General features: G+C 41.1%; 1 protein-coding gene across 4 annotated transcripts; it reads right to left on the bottom strand.

The window, feature by feature from the left end:
• Positions 1 to 4610: 4610 nt before the first annotated feature.
• Positions 4611 to 14331, bottom strand: LOC106605511 (nucleotide-binding oligomerization domain-containing protein 1). Of its 4 annotated transcripts, none has more exons than XM_045718617.1 (12): positions 14015 to 14331; positions 13062 to 13289; positions 12477 to 12651; positions 10457 to 12278; positions 10196 to 10279; positions 9995 to 10078; positions 9824 to 9907; positions 9664 to 9747; positions 6221 to 6304; positions 6022 to 6105; positions 5795 to 5878; positions 4611 to 5594 (listed from the first exon to the last, which is right to left on the bottom strand). In XM_045718617.1, the coding sequence occupies exons 2-12, from the start codon at positions 13266 to 13268 to the stop codon at positions 5522 to 5524; spliced, it is 2865 nt and encodes a 954-aa protein (XP_045574573.1). In that variant the 5' UTR covers positions 13269 to 13289; positions 14015 to 14331; the 3' UTR covers positions 4611 to 5521. The 4 variants fall into 4 exon arrangements, with proteins under 4 accessions (XP_045574573.1, XP_014056725.1, XP_045574574.1 ...); XM_014201250.2 differs by lacking the exon at positions 14015 to 14331 and adding an exon at positions 13423 to 13787; XM_045718618.1 differs by lacking the exons at positions 9995 to 10078; positions 14015 to 14331 and adding an exon at positions 13423 to 13921.
• Positions 14332 to 18543: the final 4212 nt, after the last annotated feature.

Genomic DNA, 18543 nt, shown 5'->3' with positions numbered 1-18543 from the left:
GGGAGGGCATGTATGAGTCTATACTATATCCTCCCTCCCTAGCCCTTCCCCCTGTGTGTTGTTGACTGGATGTGGACAGATGGAGAGAGACCCAGCAGAGAGCCAGACTCAGCTGAATGTGAAACTCTGCTTAACTCTAACCTTTACTCCACTGGGACATGACTGGAACTGGAACTGGCCCTGGCTGCTAGCCACACTGAAATTAGAAGTGCCCTGCTATATGCTGTCCCGCTCTCTCCTTTCCCCTGACTAGCTATCTAACTCACAACCCCTCAATGCCTCTGTGGTAGCAACAAGACGTGAACTGGACTGTGCTACCAGAAGTGCGTGGCTCAGCTAGTGGCAACTACAACTCCCAGCAGGCACTTCTCTGAAGTGAGAACGTTAATCTTAGTTTTTGTAGCAGCAATAGCTGTCTGTCTGGGACATAAGGCTCTCTGTGCTTAGCCTGGATCCCAACTGAATTACTATGTTTCACAATTGTTTTACTGTACATCTTCAGTTTGGCAATTGTGAAGAGGATCAATTCAGTTGGCATCCAAGCTACATTGTGCTGACCCCAGAACAGATGGGGCCCGGTGACATTATGTGGTGTAAATACTCTAGCCTTCTACAGGGTTCACACACCCATCCTTTTCTCTCACTCACTCACTTTGACTTTTAATCTTTATTTATCATCATGAAACTTAGCAGTTATTATTATGCAAATTATTTTATTTTAAGTGTGCAGATTTGACATAATGGTGTAATTGCATATATGTGTATGTATATGTGTGAGTTATAGTGAAACTAAGTTGGGCCTTAATGCAAAGAGAATGACATGAACAACTATGTCTTCTATTCATGTTTGTCCATTTCAGTGCAGTTTCAAATAGCTGCCTGAGATAGCACACTTTTTACCCAATCATAATCATCTACCAATCAACCAATCAGCCTATCACAGTAGAGGTGAGAGGGTGGGACAGGAAGTAGGCGATTGGTGGAGCTCCATGCCAAAGCCAATTAGAATAAGGGGAAGACTGATATATTCAAAAAAGTTATCATTAGAATGTTGGATCCTCCAACACTTTCTCAGTGTGTTTGAGTGTTTTACACTAATACGTTTCATCTTCCAGCAACATTGGGTTGTAATATTTAAACAAGGCCTTGATGTTGTTCTCTTTAATGTTTTGAGAGCTTTCCCAGGATGCGCTGCTAACTAGTATACTAGACCTCCATCTTCACCATTGGGTTGCGAATAAGGGCAGAGAAACTGATAGACAAATTCAATGAATAAGACAAAAGGCTTTATTGGCTATGCTTTTCACAATCATTGTGGAGGTTTTTCAATGTCCACAGTTTAGAGATTTTAGATTATAGTATATTATTATGACATATCTAGGAATAGGATCAATGGTATTTATATTGGTTGCCCAATTCAAACTAGTAACGACCAGTCAGACAACTTAACAAAGAGCATTTATAGGGGATCTGGGTATTATGGTGTGGATATACTAAAGATAGTGTTACCATGGCTACTGGGTCAGTTACACCATATTAACTGTGGTTTCTCCTAAAGTGCTGCTAACGTGCTACCTAACAATTTATTTTTCAAGAAGTACAGCGAGGCATAAAGCACTTTGGAATTCCCCATTTGTCATCATGTACTATAGCTAATAAAGTGTGATCTAAATCCAGATGGGGGTTTCTCCTCATTGCACGTCAGTGAAGGAGAAACTAGAATGTCTGGTCTCACCGCATGGTTTGTCCCATGGCTACTGTACTGTAAGAAATGTGATTTTTAAATGTTGTCGAATGGCTAACGATTGTGAAGCATACTGCTGTATGTGTACAATATTCCCTTCATTGTCATGGGTATATGTGTAGCACGAGGATCCTCCCTAGCTAGCCTAGCAGAACAGCCTTGTATGAGCTACTGTAGCTAGAATCAGTTTTAAAACATATTTCCCCCGCCATTTCAGTTTTGTTAGTCTTATTTTGGGTGTTTGGGTTTCTTTGGGGGGTGAGTGGGGAGGCATCCTACCACCTAAACTGATTTCGATATGTTTCACTGTAGAGAATTCCGTTTGGATGTCAGGCCAGTGGTAAAGGAAGGGGCTTATATGGTCATTTTGTGTAAATGTTTTGGTTTGCTGCTTATGCTACACTTGCCAATTTGAGCCCATATCAATCCAATTGGATCGATGTCTATCCAAATCTACCGTGTTGAAAAGCTCCATATGGATGGACTTGTGAGGATGTAGTGTTGAAAACAGTCAGCATATATGAATGCGGGATGTGTTAGAGAACACACATATGTCATCAGGTAGCTATACTTGATGTTCCGGTCATGATACTATAATATACCATGACAGCGAACATACTGTAGATGATTATTAGTTGGGGATGAGCTTGCTTGAATGAATGTGGAGGTGTAGTAGGGCATTCATGTAATAGTTGAGAGGTGAAGGAAACTATTTTTATTTGGGTTATACCTCCTGAGGTACTTCAGAGACAGGCCAACAGTACATAACTAGAAATGTTATTTTAGAAACTATTTAGACATACAGTATGTTATAACATTCCATTTATGTAAAAATGTGTACAGAATATGAAATTAAAAGAGCAAAACTTTTGGAGTACATTCTTTTAATTGGACTAGTGTGACTTACAGTGTGTCTTGGTAGATGAGTGTTTCACTTTCAATGCATTATGGCAGAAGCTTTCTCAGCAGTCATTGAAAAAGTTACTCTACCGGTCAAAAGTTTTAGAACACCGACTCATTCAAGGCCTTTTCTTTATTTTATTATGTTCTACATTGTAGAATAATAGTGAAGACATCAAAACTATAAAATAACACATATGGAATCATGTAGTAACCAAAAAAGTGTTAAACAAATCAAAATATATTTTATATTTTGAGATTTTTCAAATAGCCACCATTTGCCTTGATGACAGCTTTGCACACTCTTGGCATTCTCTCAACCAGCTTCATCTGGAATGCTTTTCCAACCGTTTTGAAGGAGTTCCCACGTGCTGAGCACGTGTTGGCTGCTTTTCCTTCACGCCGCAGTCTGACTCATCCCAAACCACCTCAATTTGGTTGAGGTCGGGTGATTGTGGAGGCCAGGTCATCTGATGCAGCACTCCATCCCTCTTCTTCTTGGTAAAATAGTCCTTACACAGCCTGTTGGGTCATTGTTCTGTTGAAAAACAAATGATAGTCCCACTAAGCCCAAACCAGATGGGATGGCGTATCACTGCAGAATGCTGTGGTAGCCATGCTGGTTAAGTGTGCCTTGAATTCTAAATAAATCACAGACAGTGTCACCAGCAAAGCATCCCCACACCATAGCACCTCCGCCTCCATGCTTTATATTGGGAAATATACATGCGGAGATCATCCGTTCACCCACACCGCATCCCACAAAGACACGGCGGTTGGAAGCAAAAATCTCAAATTTGGACTCATCAGACCAAAGGACAGATTTCCACTGGTCTAATGTCCATTGCTCGTGTTTCTTGGCCCAAGCAAGTCTCTTCTTATTGGTGTCCTTTAGTAGTGGTTTCCTTGCAGCAATTCAACATGAAGGCCTGATTCACACAGTCTCCTCTGAACAGTTGATGTTGTGATGTGTCTGTTACTTGAACTCTGTGAAGCATTTATTTGGGCTGCAATTTCTGAGGCTGATAACTCTAATGAACTTTTCCTCTGCAGCAGAGGTAACTCTGGGTCTTCCTTTCCTGTGGCGGTCCTCATGAGAGCCAGTTTCATCATAGTGCTTGATGATGTTTTGCGACTGCACTTGATTAAACTTTCAAAGTTATTTAAATTTTCCGTATTGACTGACATTCATGTCTTAAAGTAATGATGGACTGTTTGGCTCAAACACATTAAGAAGGAAAGAAATTCCACAAATTAACTGAAGGCACACCTGTTAATTGAAACGCGTTCTAGGTGACTACCTCTTGAAACTGGTTGAGAGAATGCCAAGAGTGTGCAAAGCTGTCATTGAAGGAAAAGGGTGGCTATTTGAAGAATCTCAAATATAAAATATATTTTGATTTGTTTAACACTTTTTTGGTTACTACATGATTCCATATGTGTTATTTCATTGTTTTCATGTCTTCACTATTATTATGCAATGTAGAAAATGATTTTAAAAATTCAGAAAAACCCTTCAATGAGTAGGTGTGTCCAAACCTTTGACTGGTACTGTATATATTTTTTTTAATGTGTGGGGGGGGGGGGGCACCCAGGTATTTCTCTGCAGCTGCCACGACATCTATCCTCTGTGATTTAGGTTCCATTTCTGCGGTACAATTGACAAAACCCTTGAATGAGTAGGTGTTCTAAAACTTTTGACCTGTAGTGTATATGGAAGTTGTGTATTGTCCTGTCTTCCGCTATTTGTTTGTTCCTATCATCGCCTGCTAATCTATATTCATTAGTCACCATGACCACAAACTGATCATAACATGACTGTCTGTATGTGTCATACAGTTACAGTTCTGGCCAGTATACAAGAACAAGGGAACGAGGCAGAGAAATCAGAGGGGTGAGAGTTGATGATAAGAGAGGTTTGAGAGCAGTGGCCTAGTCTCCAGTTACTTGCAGGCACCACATCAAATTCAGTTTATTTACACAGTGCTCAGTTTATTCAGTTTATTTACACAGTGCTCTGTTGTTGTGGTGCAGGAGAAATTCAATACTGTAATTCAGCACCAGTAAAGTATTTCCTTTGGTCAGCAAAAGCAGCTTCAAATCAAATCAAACTTTATTTGTCACATGTGCCGAATACAACAAGTGTAGACCTTACCATGAAATTCTTACTTACAAGCCCTTAACCAACAGTGCAGTTCAAGAAGAGTTAAGAAAATATTTACCAAATAAACTAAAGTTAAAAATGATAAAAAGTAACACAATAACGAGGCTATATACAGGGGGTACCGGTACCGAGTCAGTGTGCGGGGGTACAGGTTAGAGTTATTTGTACACATAGGTAGGGGTGAAGTGACTATGCATAGATAATAAACAGCGAGTAGCAGCAGTGTACAAAACAAATGGTGGGGGGGGGGGTGTCAATGTAATAGTCCAGTGACCATTTGATTAATTGTTCAGCAGTCTTATGGCTTGGGGGTAGAAGCTGGATTAAAACAATGGATTTGCTTTGCATAATGATAAGATGTTCCGTGGTTAACTGAAAGTGCTTAAACAAGGGACAGTTTGCCCTCACTGTATAAGTTGATTTGTTTCAAACTAAAGTCGAGCTAGTAAAAAAGTTACATTAAAGACTTCCTCTCTGAGAACGGCACCTCCGGTTTCAAATCCCTAAATACAAAGAGATTCATTATGGACAAATATGACTGAGGGAAGTGTTTTTATGGGTCAAGACTTTTACCCATATGCCAGAATAACCTAGCTAATGCAGTATGTTCAAATATTTACCAAATGTAGTATGCAAGAAAATACACAAAGAACTTCTACGTTTCGGTAACAGACGAGACCAATCTACACACTCTCCAGCTCAGTTCTGTCTCCTCAGTGGAAGCGTAGCCTTCCCTCAGCCTCAAACAGCTTCTCTTCCTCTTCAGAAAGACAGTTTCCTTTCAAACTGTGGGTGAGTGATGACAGAGCACATGATAATCAGGAACCAGTAATGTATTCAAAGACCCACAGCCATTACAAAGTGAAAATGGTGAAAGATGTGTTGAAATAAAAATGTATCTAAGGAATATATGAAATACTATTATTAACGTGATACAAATTTATTTAGTAATGTGCCTTTAAGTGAGCGACATTGTGTACGCTCACCTGATCTCTTTGAGTGATGTGTTGTGGGAGAGAGCCTCTGACAGCTGTCTGATTCCACCCACTGTCAGCTGATTATTGATTAACCTGTGCAGAGTGGCACAGAGGGATCACTAGGTTAACCGGCTAACTTTTATTAACATTCAGAAATAACTTTTGTTCACTTTCTGGTTAATTCTGAAACTAAACTTTATTATTGGTTGTTGGAAGTGTGTTGAGACTGGCCTTACCAGAGGTGAGATAGACCCGTGTTGGATCTGATCAGTTCGGCCATGTCTGGTGCTACATCATCTGACAACTCATTTTGCACCAACCTACAACAAGACAACACACATTTAAACTGTGTTAACTCCAAAGCACAAATACACATTAAATATACAGACACACATACTGTCACAGAAACTTGATGTATGAATAAAATTGTCCTACCAGAAGATTCTGAGCATTGTGTTGCATTTCAGTGCTTCGGCCAAGCTCCTCCCACCTTCTGAAGTGATGCCATTGGCTGAGAGGCTAAGGGAGAGAAGAGCATAGAAATATAATGACTATTAGTAATACATATGTATACTCAGGGGCGGAAATCCCGGGGGGGACGGGGGGGACACGACCCCCCCCCATCCTGGGAAAAATATGATTTGTCCCCCCCCAATATATCACTGAAACATAACTATGTAATTTAAATAATATTAATAATACACAATGAAAGCAATTGTGCTGATTATAGACACTTAATAGCGCGTTTTTAAGTTTCAAAAGATTGCGACCCCGCACCCTTTGCCTCACAATGATTTGATCCACTGCCAGTTCCTTAGTTGGCAAGGTAACAGAGGGGTCGTGTCTACTGTCTGAAAGGCACTCAATGAACGTAACTGACGTGAGGTTAATCCAGTCAATCGCGCACACACACTAGCTGAATATGCAGAGCTAGCGCGCAAATATTAACTATTAAGCTAGCTAGTACCTATTCCATTTATGTGGCCTCGTCAAAGATGGAATCTTTGCTATCGCCAATTTATTCCAAGATCAGCATGCAGATGATGTAAGTTAGTGCTTCAAAGTCCCTGTGATAAGGTTAGCAATAAACTGAAGTCCAAACTGAACAGAACTACACTCTCTTCTACCATTGTCTTAAATATATTTAATGGTCTCATTGCAGAAGCTAAATTGTCGCAAGGGAACTTTTATTTATTTATTTTATTTAACCCGGGTAGCAAAGATTATAGCAAACACCACTGAAACGGAATTGGTGCTCGCTTGCTTTGCAAATTCAGCTATTGTTGGAAGCCAGCCAATATGAAACAAACTATTAAAATTACAAAAGGTTGCAGCATATGTTGTGTAAATGGTGAACTCATACAGCTGTCAACTCTTGTCATTTTAATCCGTTTCACATTTGCTAGCTACCTTTTAGATCGAAGCCCAAATAGAATGATAAAAGATAAGATGATAGAAGCCCATCTCCTACTGTAAATAACCTACACACTGTGTGTGTGTGTAGCCAGCCAGCCAGCCAGGTAGAAAAATGGCAGAAAAATAAAAGACCGACATCAGAGTATTTTTCAGTACACCAAAACGCAAAGTAAGAACACTAGTAGCCTAATATCTCAAAGACTAGTTGATAAAATGTTCATAAGAAAGAAATGAAATTCTAATGGAAATGTTTCACAATGATGTCATTAGGCAGAGCAGGCAACAGATGGCACACAGACAGCAGAGTTGGGGACAGATATGCAGGGACAGACTGGCAGAGACGGAGTCTCAGGTAAGTTTGTTGAGTCTTTGTTTGGCAACATTATGGAAGGTTCTCCATTTTTTTGACTTGTAAAATAGGAACATAATTGGAAAATGCCATGGATACCCCCACTCTCAACTTAAACTGGTAACTGAACTAAGATTTGTTAAAGGCAATGGTATTGCTGTTGTGATTAGTTGTGTAGTTTTGGGTACCGGTAGTTAGGAGTACGGCAAACACCTTATTTCTTTGGTTCCTCAATATACATTTACCATATTACAATGTAGGCTATGTGTTACAGCACTACTTTTGGTGTCCCCCTCAGGAATTGCTCTTGAGAAAATGTAATGTAATTGTCCCCTCCAAAGTTGATATCAGATTTTCGCCCCTGAGTATACTGTATTACGTTAGGTAATGATATTACTATGAGGCAGAGTGATACTGTAAAATAGATGCTGTAGTTTCAGTGTTTGTGAGTAAGGGAGTTCAGTAACCCATACTGTAGCTAAATGTGCGTAAAATGATACACCAATGGGTTATACTTCCTTATTTCTGACCTTAACCGCAGTTGTGGGAGAACTGAAAAAGACATGGCACAATCAGTGCCACACAGTTGAAGTCAGAAGTTTACATACACTTATGTTGGAGTCATTAAAACTTGTTTTTCAACCACTCCATACATTTCTTGTTAACAAACTATAGTTTTGGCAAGTCGGTTAGGACATCTACTTTGTGCATGACACAAGTAATTTTTCCAACAATTGTTTACAGACAGATTATTTCACTTATAATTCCCTGTATCACAAATACAGTGGGTCAGAAGTTTACATACAGTAAGTTGACTGTGCCTTTAAACAGCTTGGAAAATTCCAGAAAGTGATGTCATGGCTTTAGAAGCTTCTAATAGGTAAATTGACATGATTTGAGTCAATTGGAGGTGTACCAGTGGATGTATTTCAAGGCCTACCTTCAAACTCAGTACCTCTTTGCTTGATATCATAGAAAAATCTAAAGAAATCAGCCAAGACCTCAGAAAAGCAATTGTAGACCTCCACAAGTCTGGTTCATCCTTGGGAGCAATTTCCATACGCCTGAAGGTACCACGTTCATCTGTACAAACAATACTACGCAAGTATAAACACCATGGGACCACGCAGCCGTCATACTGCTCAGGAAGGAGACGCGTTCTGTCTCTTAGAGATGAACGTACTTTGGTGCGAAAAGTGCAAATCAATCCCAGAACAACAGTAAAGGACCTTGTGAAGATGCTGGAGGAAACAGGTACAAAAGTATCTATATTCACAGTAAAACAAGTCCTATATTGACATAACCTGAAAGGGCGCTCAGCAAGGAAGAAGCCACTGCTCCAAAACCGCCTTAAAAAAGCCAGACTACAGTTTGCAACTGCACATGGGGACAAATATCGTACTTTTTTTAGAAATTTCCTCTGGTCTGATGAAACAAAAATAGAACTGTTTGGCCATAATGACCATCATTATGTTTGGAGGAAAAAAGGGGAGGCTTGCAAGCCAAAGAACACCATCCTAACCGTGAAGCATGGGGGTGGCAGCATCATGTTGTGTGGGTGCTTTGCTGCAGGAGGGACTGGTGCACTTCACAATATAGATGGCATCATGAGGTAGGAAAATGATGTGGATATATTGAAGCAACATCTCAAGACATCAGTCAGGAAGTTAAAGCTTGGTCGCAAATGGGTCTTCTAAATGGACAATGACCCCAAGCATACTTCCAAAGTTGTGGCAAAATGGCTTAAGGACAACAAAGTCAAGGTACTGGAGTGGCAATCACAAAGCCCTGACCTCAATCCCATAGAATAAGAAGGCAATGCTACCAAATACTAATTGAGTGTATGTAAACTTCTGACCCACTGGGAACGTGATGAAAGAAATAAAAGCTGAAATAAATCATTCTCTCTACTATTATTCTGACATTTCACATTCTTAAAATAAAGTGGTGATCCTTACTGACCTAAGACAGAGAATTTTTACTCAGATTAAATGTCAGGAATTGTGAAAAACTGAGTTTAAATGTATTTGGCTAAGGTGTATGTAAACTTCTGACTTCAACTGTACTTATTCAGAGAAGTGATAACGATGACATTTCTTGCCATCCATCTCACCTGAGGTTGGTAAGACTTGGGTGATTCCTCAGGGCCTCTGCGAATGCTCTTGCTCCTTCATCACCAATGCTGTTCCCCCACATTCTGAAAAACAGGAACAATCCATCCCATGCACTCTGATCCATTTTTTTTTTTTTAAGAATTGTAATAGTGCACTTACCCCACGTCAAAGATAGATGTGCTCTTCTGAATGGCACTGGCCAGATACCTGCCACCCACACTTGTGAACTTGTTGCTGCCAAGCCTTTGAACAAATCAAAGTGCCAAAAATAAACATTTTAATTTATAAACAAGTAATTATATAATTGATTGGACATATTCATTTACATACTTGACAACTCTTAACTTTGGACATTCCTCAATGATATGAGCGATTAGCTTGGCTCCGATGTCCGTAATGTGATTATTGTAAAGTCTGTCAAATCAAGACAACAGAAAGACAGTCACAGTCACGTCATAGGAATTTTGTCATACAGCACAATACAGTACTAAAGTTTGACAGGCAAGTTGACCCTGATAGAGACTGACTCACCCCAGAACCTCCACCACTCTGTGTTTGATAAGCTCCTCAGCCAGTACCTCAATGCTGCTGTCTGAGATCTGATTGACACACAATCTGAAATGGAAAAACTAATTTAGCTGAAAAGTTATTCTTTATAGTTAGTTATACTAGTATTTTTTAGAGCAGTAAGAAATGATTTGCCAATGTTTTTTTGTAAACAAGTGTACCTTTCATGTAAACAGTGGCATAAAATACAAACTGTTTCCATCTGCATGTATTCGAATTCCTCACCTCACCACGGTCATCTTACTGAATGAAGGCCTGAGCTGCTTGACCCCATAGTCACTGATGTTGTTGTTGTCCATGTCCACCCCTAGCCTCTTCCGCCGGTGCTGCAGCACAAAGTTGATGGCACTGCAGTCGCCAGAGAACACATTACAGTAGCCCAGCTTGATGTAGTCAGCTGTGATGCCCTTCGCAGTCAGCTGGGCCACCTCTTTACTTCCTGTCTCGAAGATGCAGCGCAGCATCCACAGGAAGTTGGGCAGGACATGCACCTTGCTGCCCTCCTGCTCTGTGCTGTAGAGTGGCAAACCGCGAAGGTGGGACCTCACGCTGGTGGACAGGTAGGACTTGAGGACCGCCCGCTTTCTCTTCAGTAGCGCTGCAGGAACCATGTGCTCCAGCAAGCCGGCGTTGGTCTTAGACAGCAGTCCACACAGGAAAAGGTTGGCATATTGGAGATGCTCGTTGGTCTTGAACGGGTCCTTTCCCCTGGGTTTGGAGGAGCCACCGATGCAGTGGACGACACACGATAAACAAGAAGTGTTGACCCTCCTGCTGCACTCAGTGAAGAACTTGAGGATGTTTCCTACGCTGGCCTGTTCGTCCAGAACCAGGGAGAATGCAGCCAAGAAGGACTGCAGGGTGAGGTGAAGGAACTCAAAGGTGGAAGGGTTTTCACAGGCATCGTAGTGGCTGACCGGTCGGAGGAAACCCACCTGAAGGTCCTCCTCAGTCAGGCCACAGGAGGCCACCTCCTCCTGGTCGAACACAAAGCCTCCTCTCTCCATGCCCAGCAGAGCCAGCTTGGAGAAGGCTGTCAGCGGCCTCAGCCCTGCCCTGAAGGTATCAGCGGGGCACCTGGTGTTTCTCTTCAGGAGGACAGGTGGGGGAGTGGCCCTCCGGCTGAAGAAGACTTCAGACAGCAGGAGGAATATATTAGTGAGGGTCACGCAAGCCTCTGGCAACTCAAAGTCGTCATAGACTGAGCGCAGGTGTTTAAAGCTCTTGAAGACGATCCAGCAGAAGAGGGGGATGGAGCAGAGGCCACAGAGGTGGGGGCTGGCATCCAGCTGGACTGAGACCAGGTCCCGGTGCTCCTGCTCCTTGAAGTGCAGGTTGGTGTAGGTCTGAAGGTGGGCCGGAGAGAACCCACGCAGCGCCACCCTCTTCCGGATCACCCTGCTCTGGACCTCGGTGCCTGTCCGAGCCGTCAGGACCTTCCGGGAACCATTGAGCAGCTTCCCACAGAGCAGGTTCATGAGCACCAGAAGGGGGTGAGTCCTCTCCTCTGGAGAAACCACCTCAGGCTCATTCACCAGGTCCAGATCAGCCTGGATCTCATCATAGCCATCAAATGTAAAGAGAACCTTTTCAGGGAAGCGGAGGATGTAGCTGAACACCTCATTATCCGCATCCTGGTCGGGGTAGCAGTTGTATTTGAAAAGCAGGTCCCTCAGTGAGATCTCGTCTGTCTCCTTGAATGTGCTGAACATCCTACAGCGGAACTTGAAGAAGAACATGGCGTCTGCCTGTTCCAGCTCCCTCTTGGACCACAGCCTCTGGAGCTTCTGAAGGAGGATGGACTTGCCCACCCCAGCGTCCCCTGTGATGAGCACCGTCTCTGCCTGTGAGTTAAAGACACCCTGCTCTCCCAGGAGCTGCTCCAGACCCTCCAGGTGGCCCAGGCTCTCATTGCGGTCATTCAGGAGCTCCATCAGGGTGTCTGTATAGAGCTCCTCCAGCAGGGTTTCCTCTCGCTGGGCGTAGGAGGCAATGAAGCGTGTGTCTCGGCCCAGCTCGTGCCTCAGCTTCTCACAGTACCTACTAACTGAGAAGAGGGGTAGGGAGAATACACTGCAGTCTGATTCTCAACCACTGATATTCAGCCAAAAGATACAGTAGTTGCCCTCAGGATTCTCTAATAGCTTACATTTTCAATGCACTGTATTTTTTATTTTTTATTGTTAAGTAAAATTCCAATAACACATATGAAGTGCAGCACCATACAGTCTACTGACATACTTACTAGGGTCTGTGTTCTTCACTGGTATGTCCCGTATAAAGTCTGGTGGCTGGTAGTTGATCTCTTTAAGCCATGGTTGGAGGTCTATGTATGCATCATAAACTTTGTAGAGAATATATAGGAAGTATTCACATGCCTGCTCCCCTTTGCTTTGGACCAATTCCAGGATTTTACGCACCTGCGCAATGTCAATCATAAGTAAATCATATTTACTTTACAGTGATTCAATATTTAATAATAATTTGGCAGCTAACAGTTTCCCTATTTTATGCACCTGCACGATGGCAATCATGTTTACTTACCAGTAATTAATATTTAATTAATATTACTTCCCACATTTTGATTAATGTGGCCAAACAGCATTTTTCACAGGTAAGATACTGTCAGCATACCAAATGTCATTGTATTGCAAAATCAAGTCTTGTCTTTATATTTTCTTATCTTAAAATCAATTAGTCCATTTTAGTTAGGGCCTAGTAGGCTATTAGTGAATGCAAGAGCATGTCTTTGTGATGGGTACTTTGCCATTTAGTGTGTCTGGTCCAAATGGACATGTGTCCTCTCTGAAACCCTCCTATGGTAAATTACCTGGTCAGTCTTGGTGGCTGCGCGCTGGATCATTTCTGCATCCTCGATACACAGAAAACCACTTTGTAGGAGGTTATCCATAATGCACTGCGTGCTCTTCACCTGGGAAACCAGTAGCTCACGGTGCAAGGTGAGCATTTGGACAGTGGACACATGGCCCGTTAGTCCAGCACCGGCTTCCTCGGCATTGGAGTCCATAATATACATGGCTTCAGCTGCCTGTATTTACTGGAAAATGTAAGGAATTCTAGTCAGATAACCAGTTAGGAGAAAATGATCCAACAGTACGGATAAAATACATTATAGTAATCTATAGTAGGCTATCGCGTACGGTATACGTATATGGGCTGGCTATACATACCGTCAGAACCTTTGATAACATTGTTCTTAGCCGCCCTGTCCTAGTCCGCCGCGGAAAAACTCGGGAACCAGAGCTCTCCCAAAAACAAACTCCAGTCTTGTTTATTAATTAAACCATTAAATAGCGTACGAGAAGATAATAACAAAACGTTTCTCCAGGACTCTTAAAATATGAATCTAGTCTTGTCTCAAACAATGTCAGGAGAAAAAAACACTGATCACAGTACTGGTTCTTTGAGGAAGTGAAACCAAAAACAGCCTTGTATGCGCGTAATTTCGCCTCGGACAGCGACCGCACTTTTGGCATGCTGTTATCTGCTTATTTTTAATATAGGGTTTTCGCAACTTGTAATTGCTCCACGGTAAATCAGGCTTCCCCAAACATGTCTTAATAATTTGAAAGATTGCTTAGAAAACCAGGTGTTTAATCAGCGTATGCTTACTTCCATTTTAACTTTCGCCGATTAAAATAAGCAGAGTAAGGTTTTTACATGACTAATGCATAATAGTGTCATAATCAGTTTAATGTCAAAGTATTACTGTGCATGTAAACTTACTCACTCGTAACCAAATAAAAAATACGATTTAGCTACCTGTGTGACGTGACACAACCCCATCGTAGCAAATTTATGTCAATTTGCTACTGAGACTGAATGTGTTTTGTCTAATCCGTTTTTTCCTCAAGCATCCGATCCATCGTGTTGCATTACTGTTGCCAATTTAACATGAGTAGCCCATAGCCTACAGATGATTGTCTTGTCCACTGTCTTAATTAAATAAAACCAATACAAATGTATTGCGTGAGGTCCCACACGTTTTATAAGGAGGGTGAGATCCACCCAAATCATTTGGGTTCCTGGATCCTTTCACAGCATTATAAGGCTGCGTTGAGACAATCATTTATCAATGACCCAAACCCAGCTCAGTTAATCCCTACCATAATGACACAGAGTTCATGAAATCAATAACTTGCTAGTAACAGATGACATTCATATTCTGACTATCTCTGAAACTGACTTTGATAATACCTTGATACAGTGGTAGCAATACAAGGTTATAACATTACAGAAAAGAGACACATGCCAATGGTGGAGGTGTTGCTGTTTATATTCAGAACCACATTCCTGTAAATATTAGAGAGGATCTCATGTTAAATACTGTTGAAGTAATATGACTACAGGTTCATCTGCCTCACCTAAAGCCCATTCTGGTGGGAAGCTGCTATAGACCACCAGGTGCTAACAGTCAGTATCTGGATAACATGTGTGAAATGCTTGATAATGGTTGTGATATCAACAGAGAGGTATATTTTCTGGGTGATTTATATATTGACTGACTTTCATCAAGCTGCCAACTCAAGAAAAAGCTTCAAACTGTAACCTGGTTCAGATTATCAGTCAACCTACCAGGATAGTTACAAGCAGCACAATAATCAAATCATCAACATCATCAACATTGATCACATCTTTACGAATGCTGCAGTCATTTGCTTGAAAGCAGTATCCCGATCCATCTGATGTAGTGATCACAATATAGTAGCCCTATCTTGGAAAACCAAAGTTCCAAAGGCTGGGCCTAATATAGTGTATAAGAGGTCATACAGTACGTTTTGTAGTAATTCCTATGTTGTTGATGTAAAGAATATTTGTTGGTCCATGGTGTGTAATGACAGACACTGCACTTGACACATTTATGAAATTGCTTATTCCAGTTACAAATAAGCATGCACCTATTAAGAAAATGACTGTAAAAACTGTTAAATCCCCGTGGTTTGATGAGGAATTGAAAACCGATATGGTTGAGAGGGATAAGAGAAATGGAATGACAAATAAGTCTGGCTGCACAACCGATTGGCAAACGTATTGCAAATTGAGAAATCATGAGAAATCATGAGACTAAACTGAATAAAACGAAGAAGAAACTACACTATGAAACAAAGATAAATGACATAAAGAATGGTAGTAAAAGCTTTGGAGCATCTTAAATGAAAGCTCCATCATTCATTGAATCAGATGGCTCATTCATCACAAAAGCAACTGATATTGCCAACTGCTTTAATGATTTTTTTCATTGGCAAGACTCGTAAACTTAGGCATGACATGCCAGCAATAAACGCTGACACTACATATCCAAGCACACTACCGTTCAAAAGTTTGGGGTCACTTAGAAATGTCCTTGTTTTTGAAAGAAAAGCAAAAAAATTGGTCCATTAAAATAACATCAAATTGATCAGAAATATGGCGTAGACATTGTTAATGTTGTAAAGGACTATTGTAGCTGTAAACGGCTGATTTTTAATGGAATATCTACATAGGTGTACAGAGGCCCATTATCAGCAACCATCACTCCTGTGTTCCAATGGCACATTGTGTTAGCTAATCCAAGTTTAGCATTTTAAAAGGCTAATTGATCATTAGAAAACCCTTTTGCAATTATGTTAGCACAGCTGAAAACTTTTGTTCTGATTAAAGAAGCAATAAAACTGGCTTTCTTTAGACTATTTTCTGGAGCATCAGCAATTGTGGGTTCAATTACAGGCTCAAAATGGCCAGAAACAAAGCACTTTCTTCTGAAACTCGTCAGTCTATTCTTGTTCTGAGAAATAAAGGCTATTCCATGCGAGAAATTGCCAAGAAACTGAAGATCTCGTACAACTCTGTGTACTACTCCCTTCACAGAACAGCTTAAACTGGCTCTAACCAGAATAGAAAGAGGAGTGGGAGGCCTCAAGGCACAACTGAGCAAGAGGAAAGTACATTAGAGTGACTAGTTTGAGAAAAAGACGCCTCACAAGTCCTCAACTGGCAGCTTCATTAAATACTACCCGCAAAACACCAGTCTCAACGCCAACAGTGAAGAGGCGACTCCGGGATGCTGGCCTTCTAGGCAGAGTTGCAAAGAAAAAGCCATATCTCAGACTGGCCAATAAAAACAAAAGATTAAGATCGGCAAAAGAACACAGACTCTGGACAGAGGAACTCTCAGGCTTGAAGGGAAGCAAAAGTCATCTGCTACCTAAGAATAGTAAAGCCCCCTTTACTGGCTCAAATAGCCAACCAGTCAGCATGTTACCAACCCTGAGTAAACTTTTGGGAAAAAATGTGTTTGACCAGATATGCTATTTTACAGTAAACAAATTGACAACAAACTTTCAGCATGCTTATAGGGAAGGACATTTTGTTAAACTTCAGTATGTCTTTTGACATTACTGATCATAGTCTGCTGCTGGAAAAAATATATGTGTTATGGCTTTACACCCCCTGCTATATTGTGGATAAAGAGTTACCTGTCTAACAGAACACAGAGGGTGTTCTTTAATGGAAGCCTCTCCAACACAATCCAGGTAGAAGCAGGAATTCCACTGGGCAGCTGTTAAGCCCCCTTACTTTTTTCAATCTTTACAAATGACATGCCACTGGCTTTGAGTGAAGCCATGACTCAACACTATACATGTCAGCTACTACAGTGACTGAAATGACTGCAACACTTAACAAAGAGTTGGAGTTAGTTACAGAGTGGGAGGCAAGGAATAAGTTAGTCTAAAACTTAAAGCATTGTATTTGGGACAGATTATTCACTAAACCCTAAACATCAATTAAATCTTGTAATGAATAGTGTGTAAATTGAGCGAGTTGAGGAAACTAAACTGCTTGGAGTAACCCTGGATTGTAAACTGTCTATCGAACAACGGGGACTGTGAAGCAACACAAACATAGGCACAGACACATGCTTACACACACACACGATAACATACGCACTATACACACACGTGCACATGGATTTGGTACTGTAGATATGTGGTAGTGGTGGAGTAGGGACACACAGAGTGTCGTGAAATCTGTGAATGTATTGTAATGTTTTTAAAATTGTATAAACTGCCTACATTTTGCTGGACCCCAGGCAGCAGCTAATGGGGATCCATAATAAATACAAATACCTATAGACCAACGTGTGGCCATTGCTGTGGTGAGAGAGAGAAGTGTGCCTGTATCTCTCACAGAACTAAAATGACATTCACTTTCTCTCCCTCTCTCTGCTCTGATAGACATGAGCTTGCAACTCTCATCTCTCCAGCATTGCACTTCATTTATTTCCTTACAGAATCATAGCCACGGGAAGGGTGCTGGAGGTGCCACAGCACCCCTGATAATTGAAATACATTTGCCAAAGTTATAGAATGGCTGATCTCTGTTCAGAGAGAAATGAAATAATTCAGAAGACTACATCAGGAGTAGCCCTATAATTTAAACACAGAGGATCAATAGATTATAAAAAAATATCCTAGCTGTGGATTGTGTGTAGCCAAATCACAAGGCACGCCTACAATTGGGAACATGCGGCAAATCTATCAGTGAACATGCAGCCAAAACAGGCCCTTCGCGGTATTTCAGCAGTTTTGTTTTACTCAAGAGCATCAGCAATCACGGGTGAGTGAGCTGTGCATCATTGGGTCAGTGAAACGGGAAAACGTTTTTAGGACTATAATTTCCTCCTCATATTGTATAATATGGGTGTCTCCACACGCCTAGGTTATTGATGGATTCAAGACAGGGTCGTTTTTATTGATCTCAGATTCTCAGCTTGTCAGTGTCAAAGTAGGCTGACATTCCGATCATTTGTGAGGTTAAAAAAAAATCTGTTCAAGTCTTCAGTCATCTAAAATGATGCAGAATTGCATGAAATGCCATTATAAAAGGCCAACATTTTTTCGGCGCATAGGCTACAAACCTTTCCCCCCATGTTTGCAACTTTTGCAATCACCTCTACTCTACTGCTCTATGCCAGTAGCAAAAGCTATGATAATGCATGCAATGCTTTATTATAAAGGCATTTTTTTCATGCATTCCAGTACCGCACAGCTAGCCAACTAGGCTAAATTAGCTAGATGTCTAGCCTACTCACCATACTATAGGCTACAGATTTGAGTCACCACTAGAATAGTTATTTTGATGTTATTGAGTAGGCATATATCTTTGTTTAATCAAATTATTAATCTAACAATAAAAATTATTATTATTGTAATGTAATTTTACATGTTGCAATAACGTTCACTAAAGTAGAAGCTCATCTTTTGTTTATAGGTATTTTCACTTGGTAATGAGAAATAAGTCATTATATAGAA

Source organism: Salmo salar, chromosome ssa05, assembly GCF_905237065.1.
Source record: "Salmo salar chromosome ssa05, Ssal_v3.1, whole genome shotgun sequence".
NCBI lineage: Eukaryota > Metazoa > Chordata > Actinopteri > Salmoniformes > Salmonidae > Salmo > Salmo salar.
This window is presented reverse-complemented; position numbering and strand designations above follow the sequence as displayed.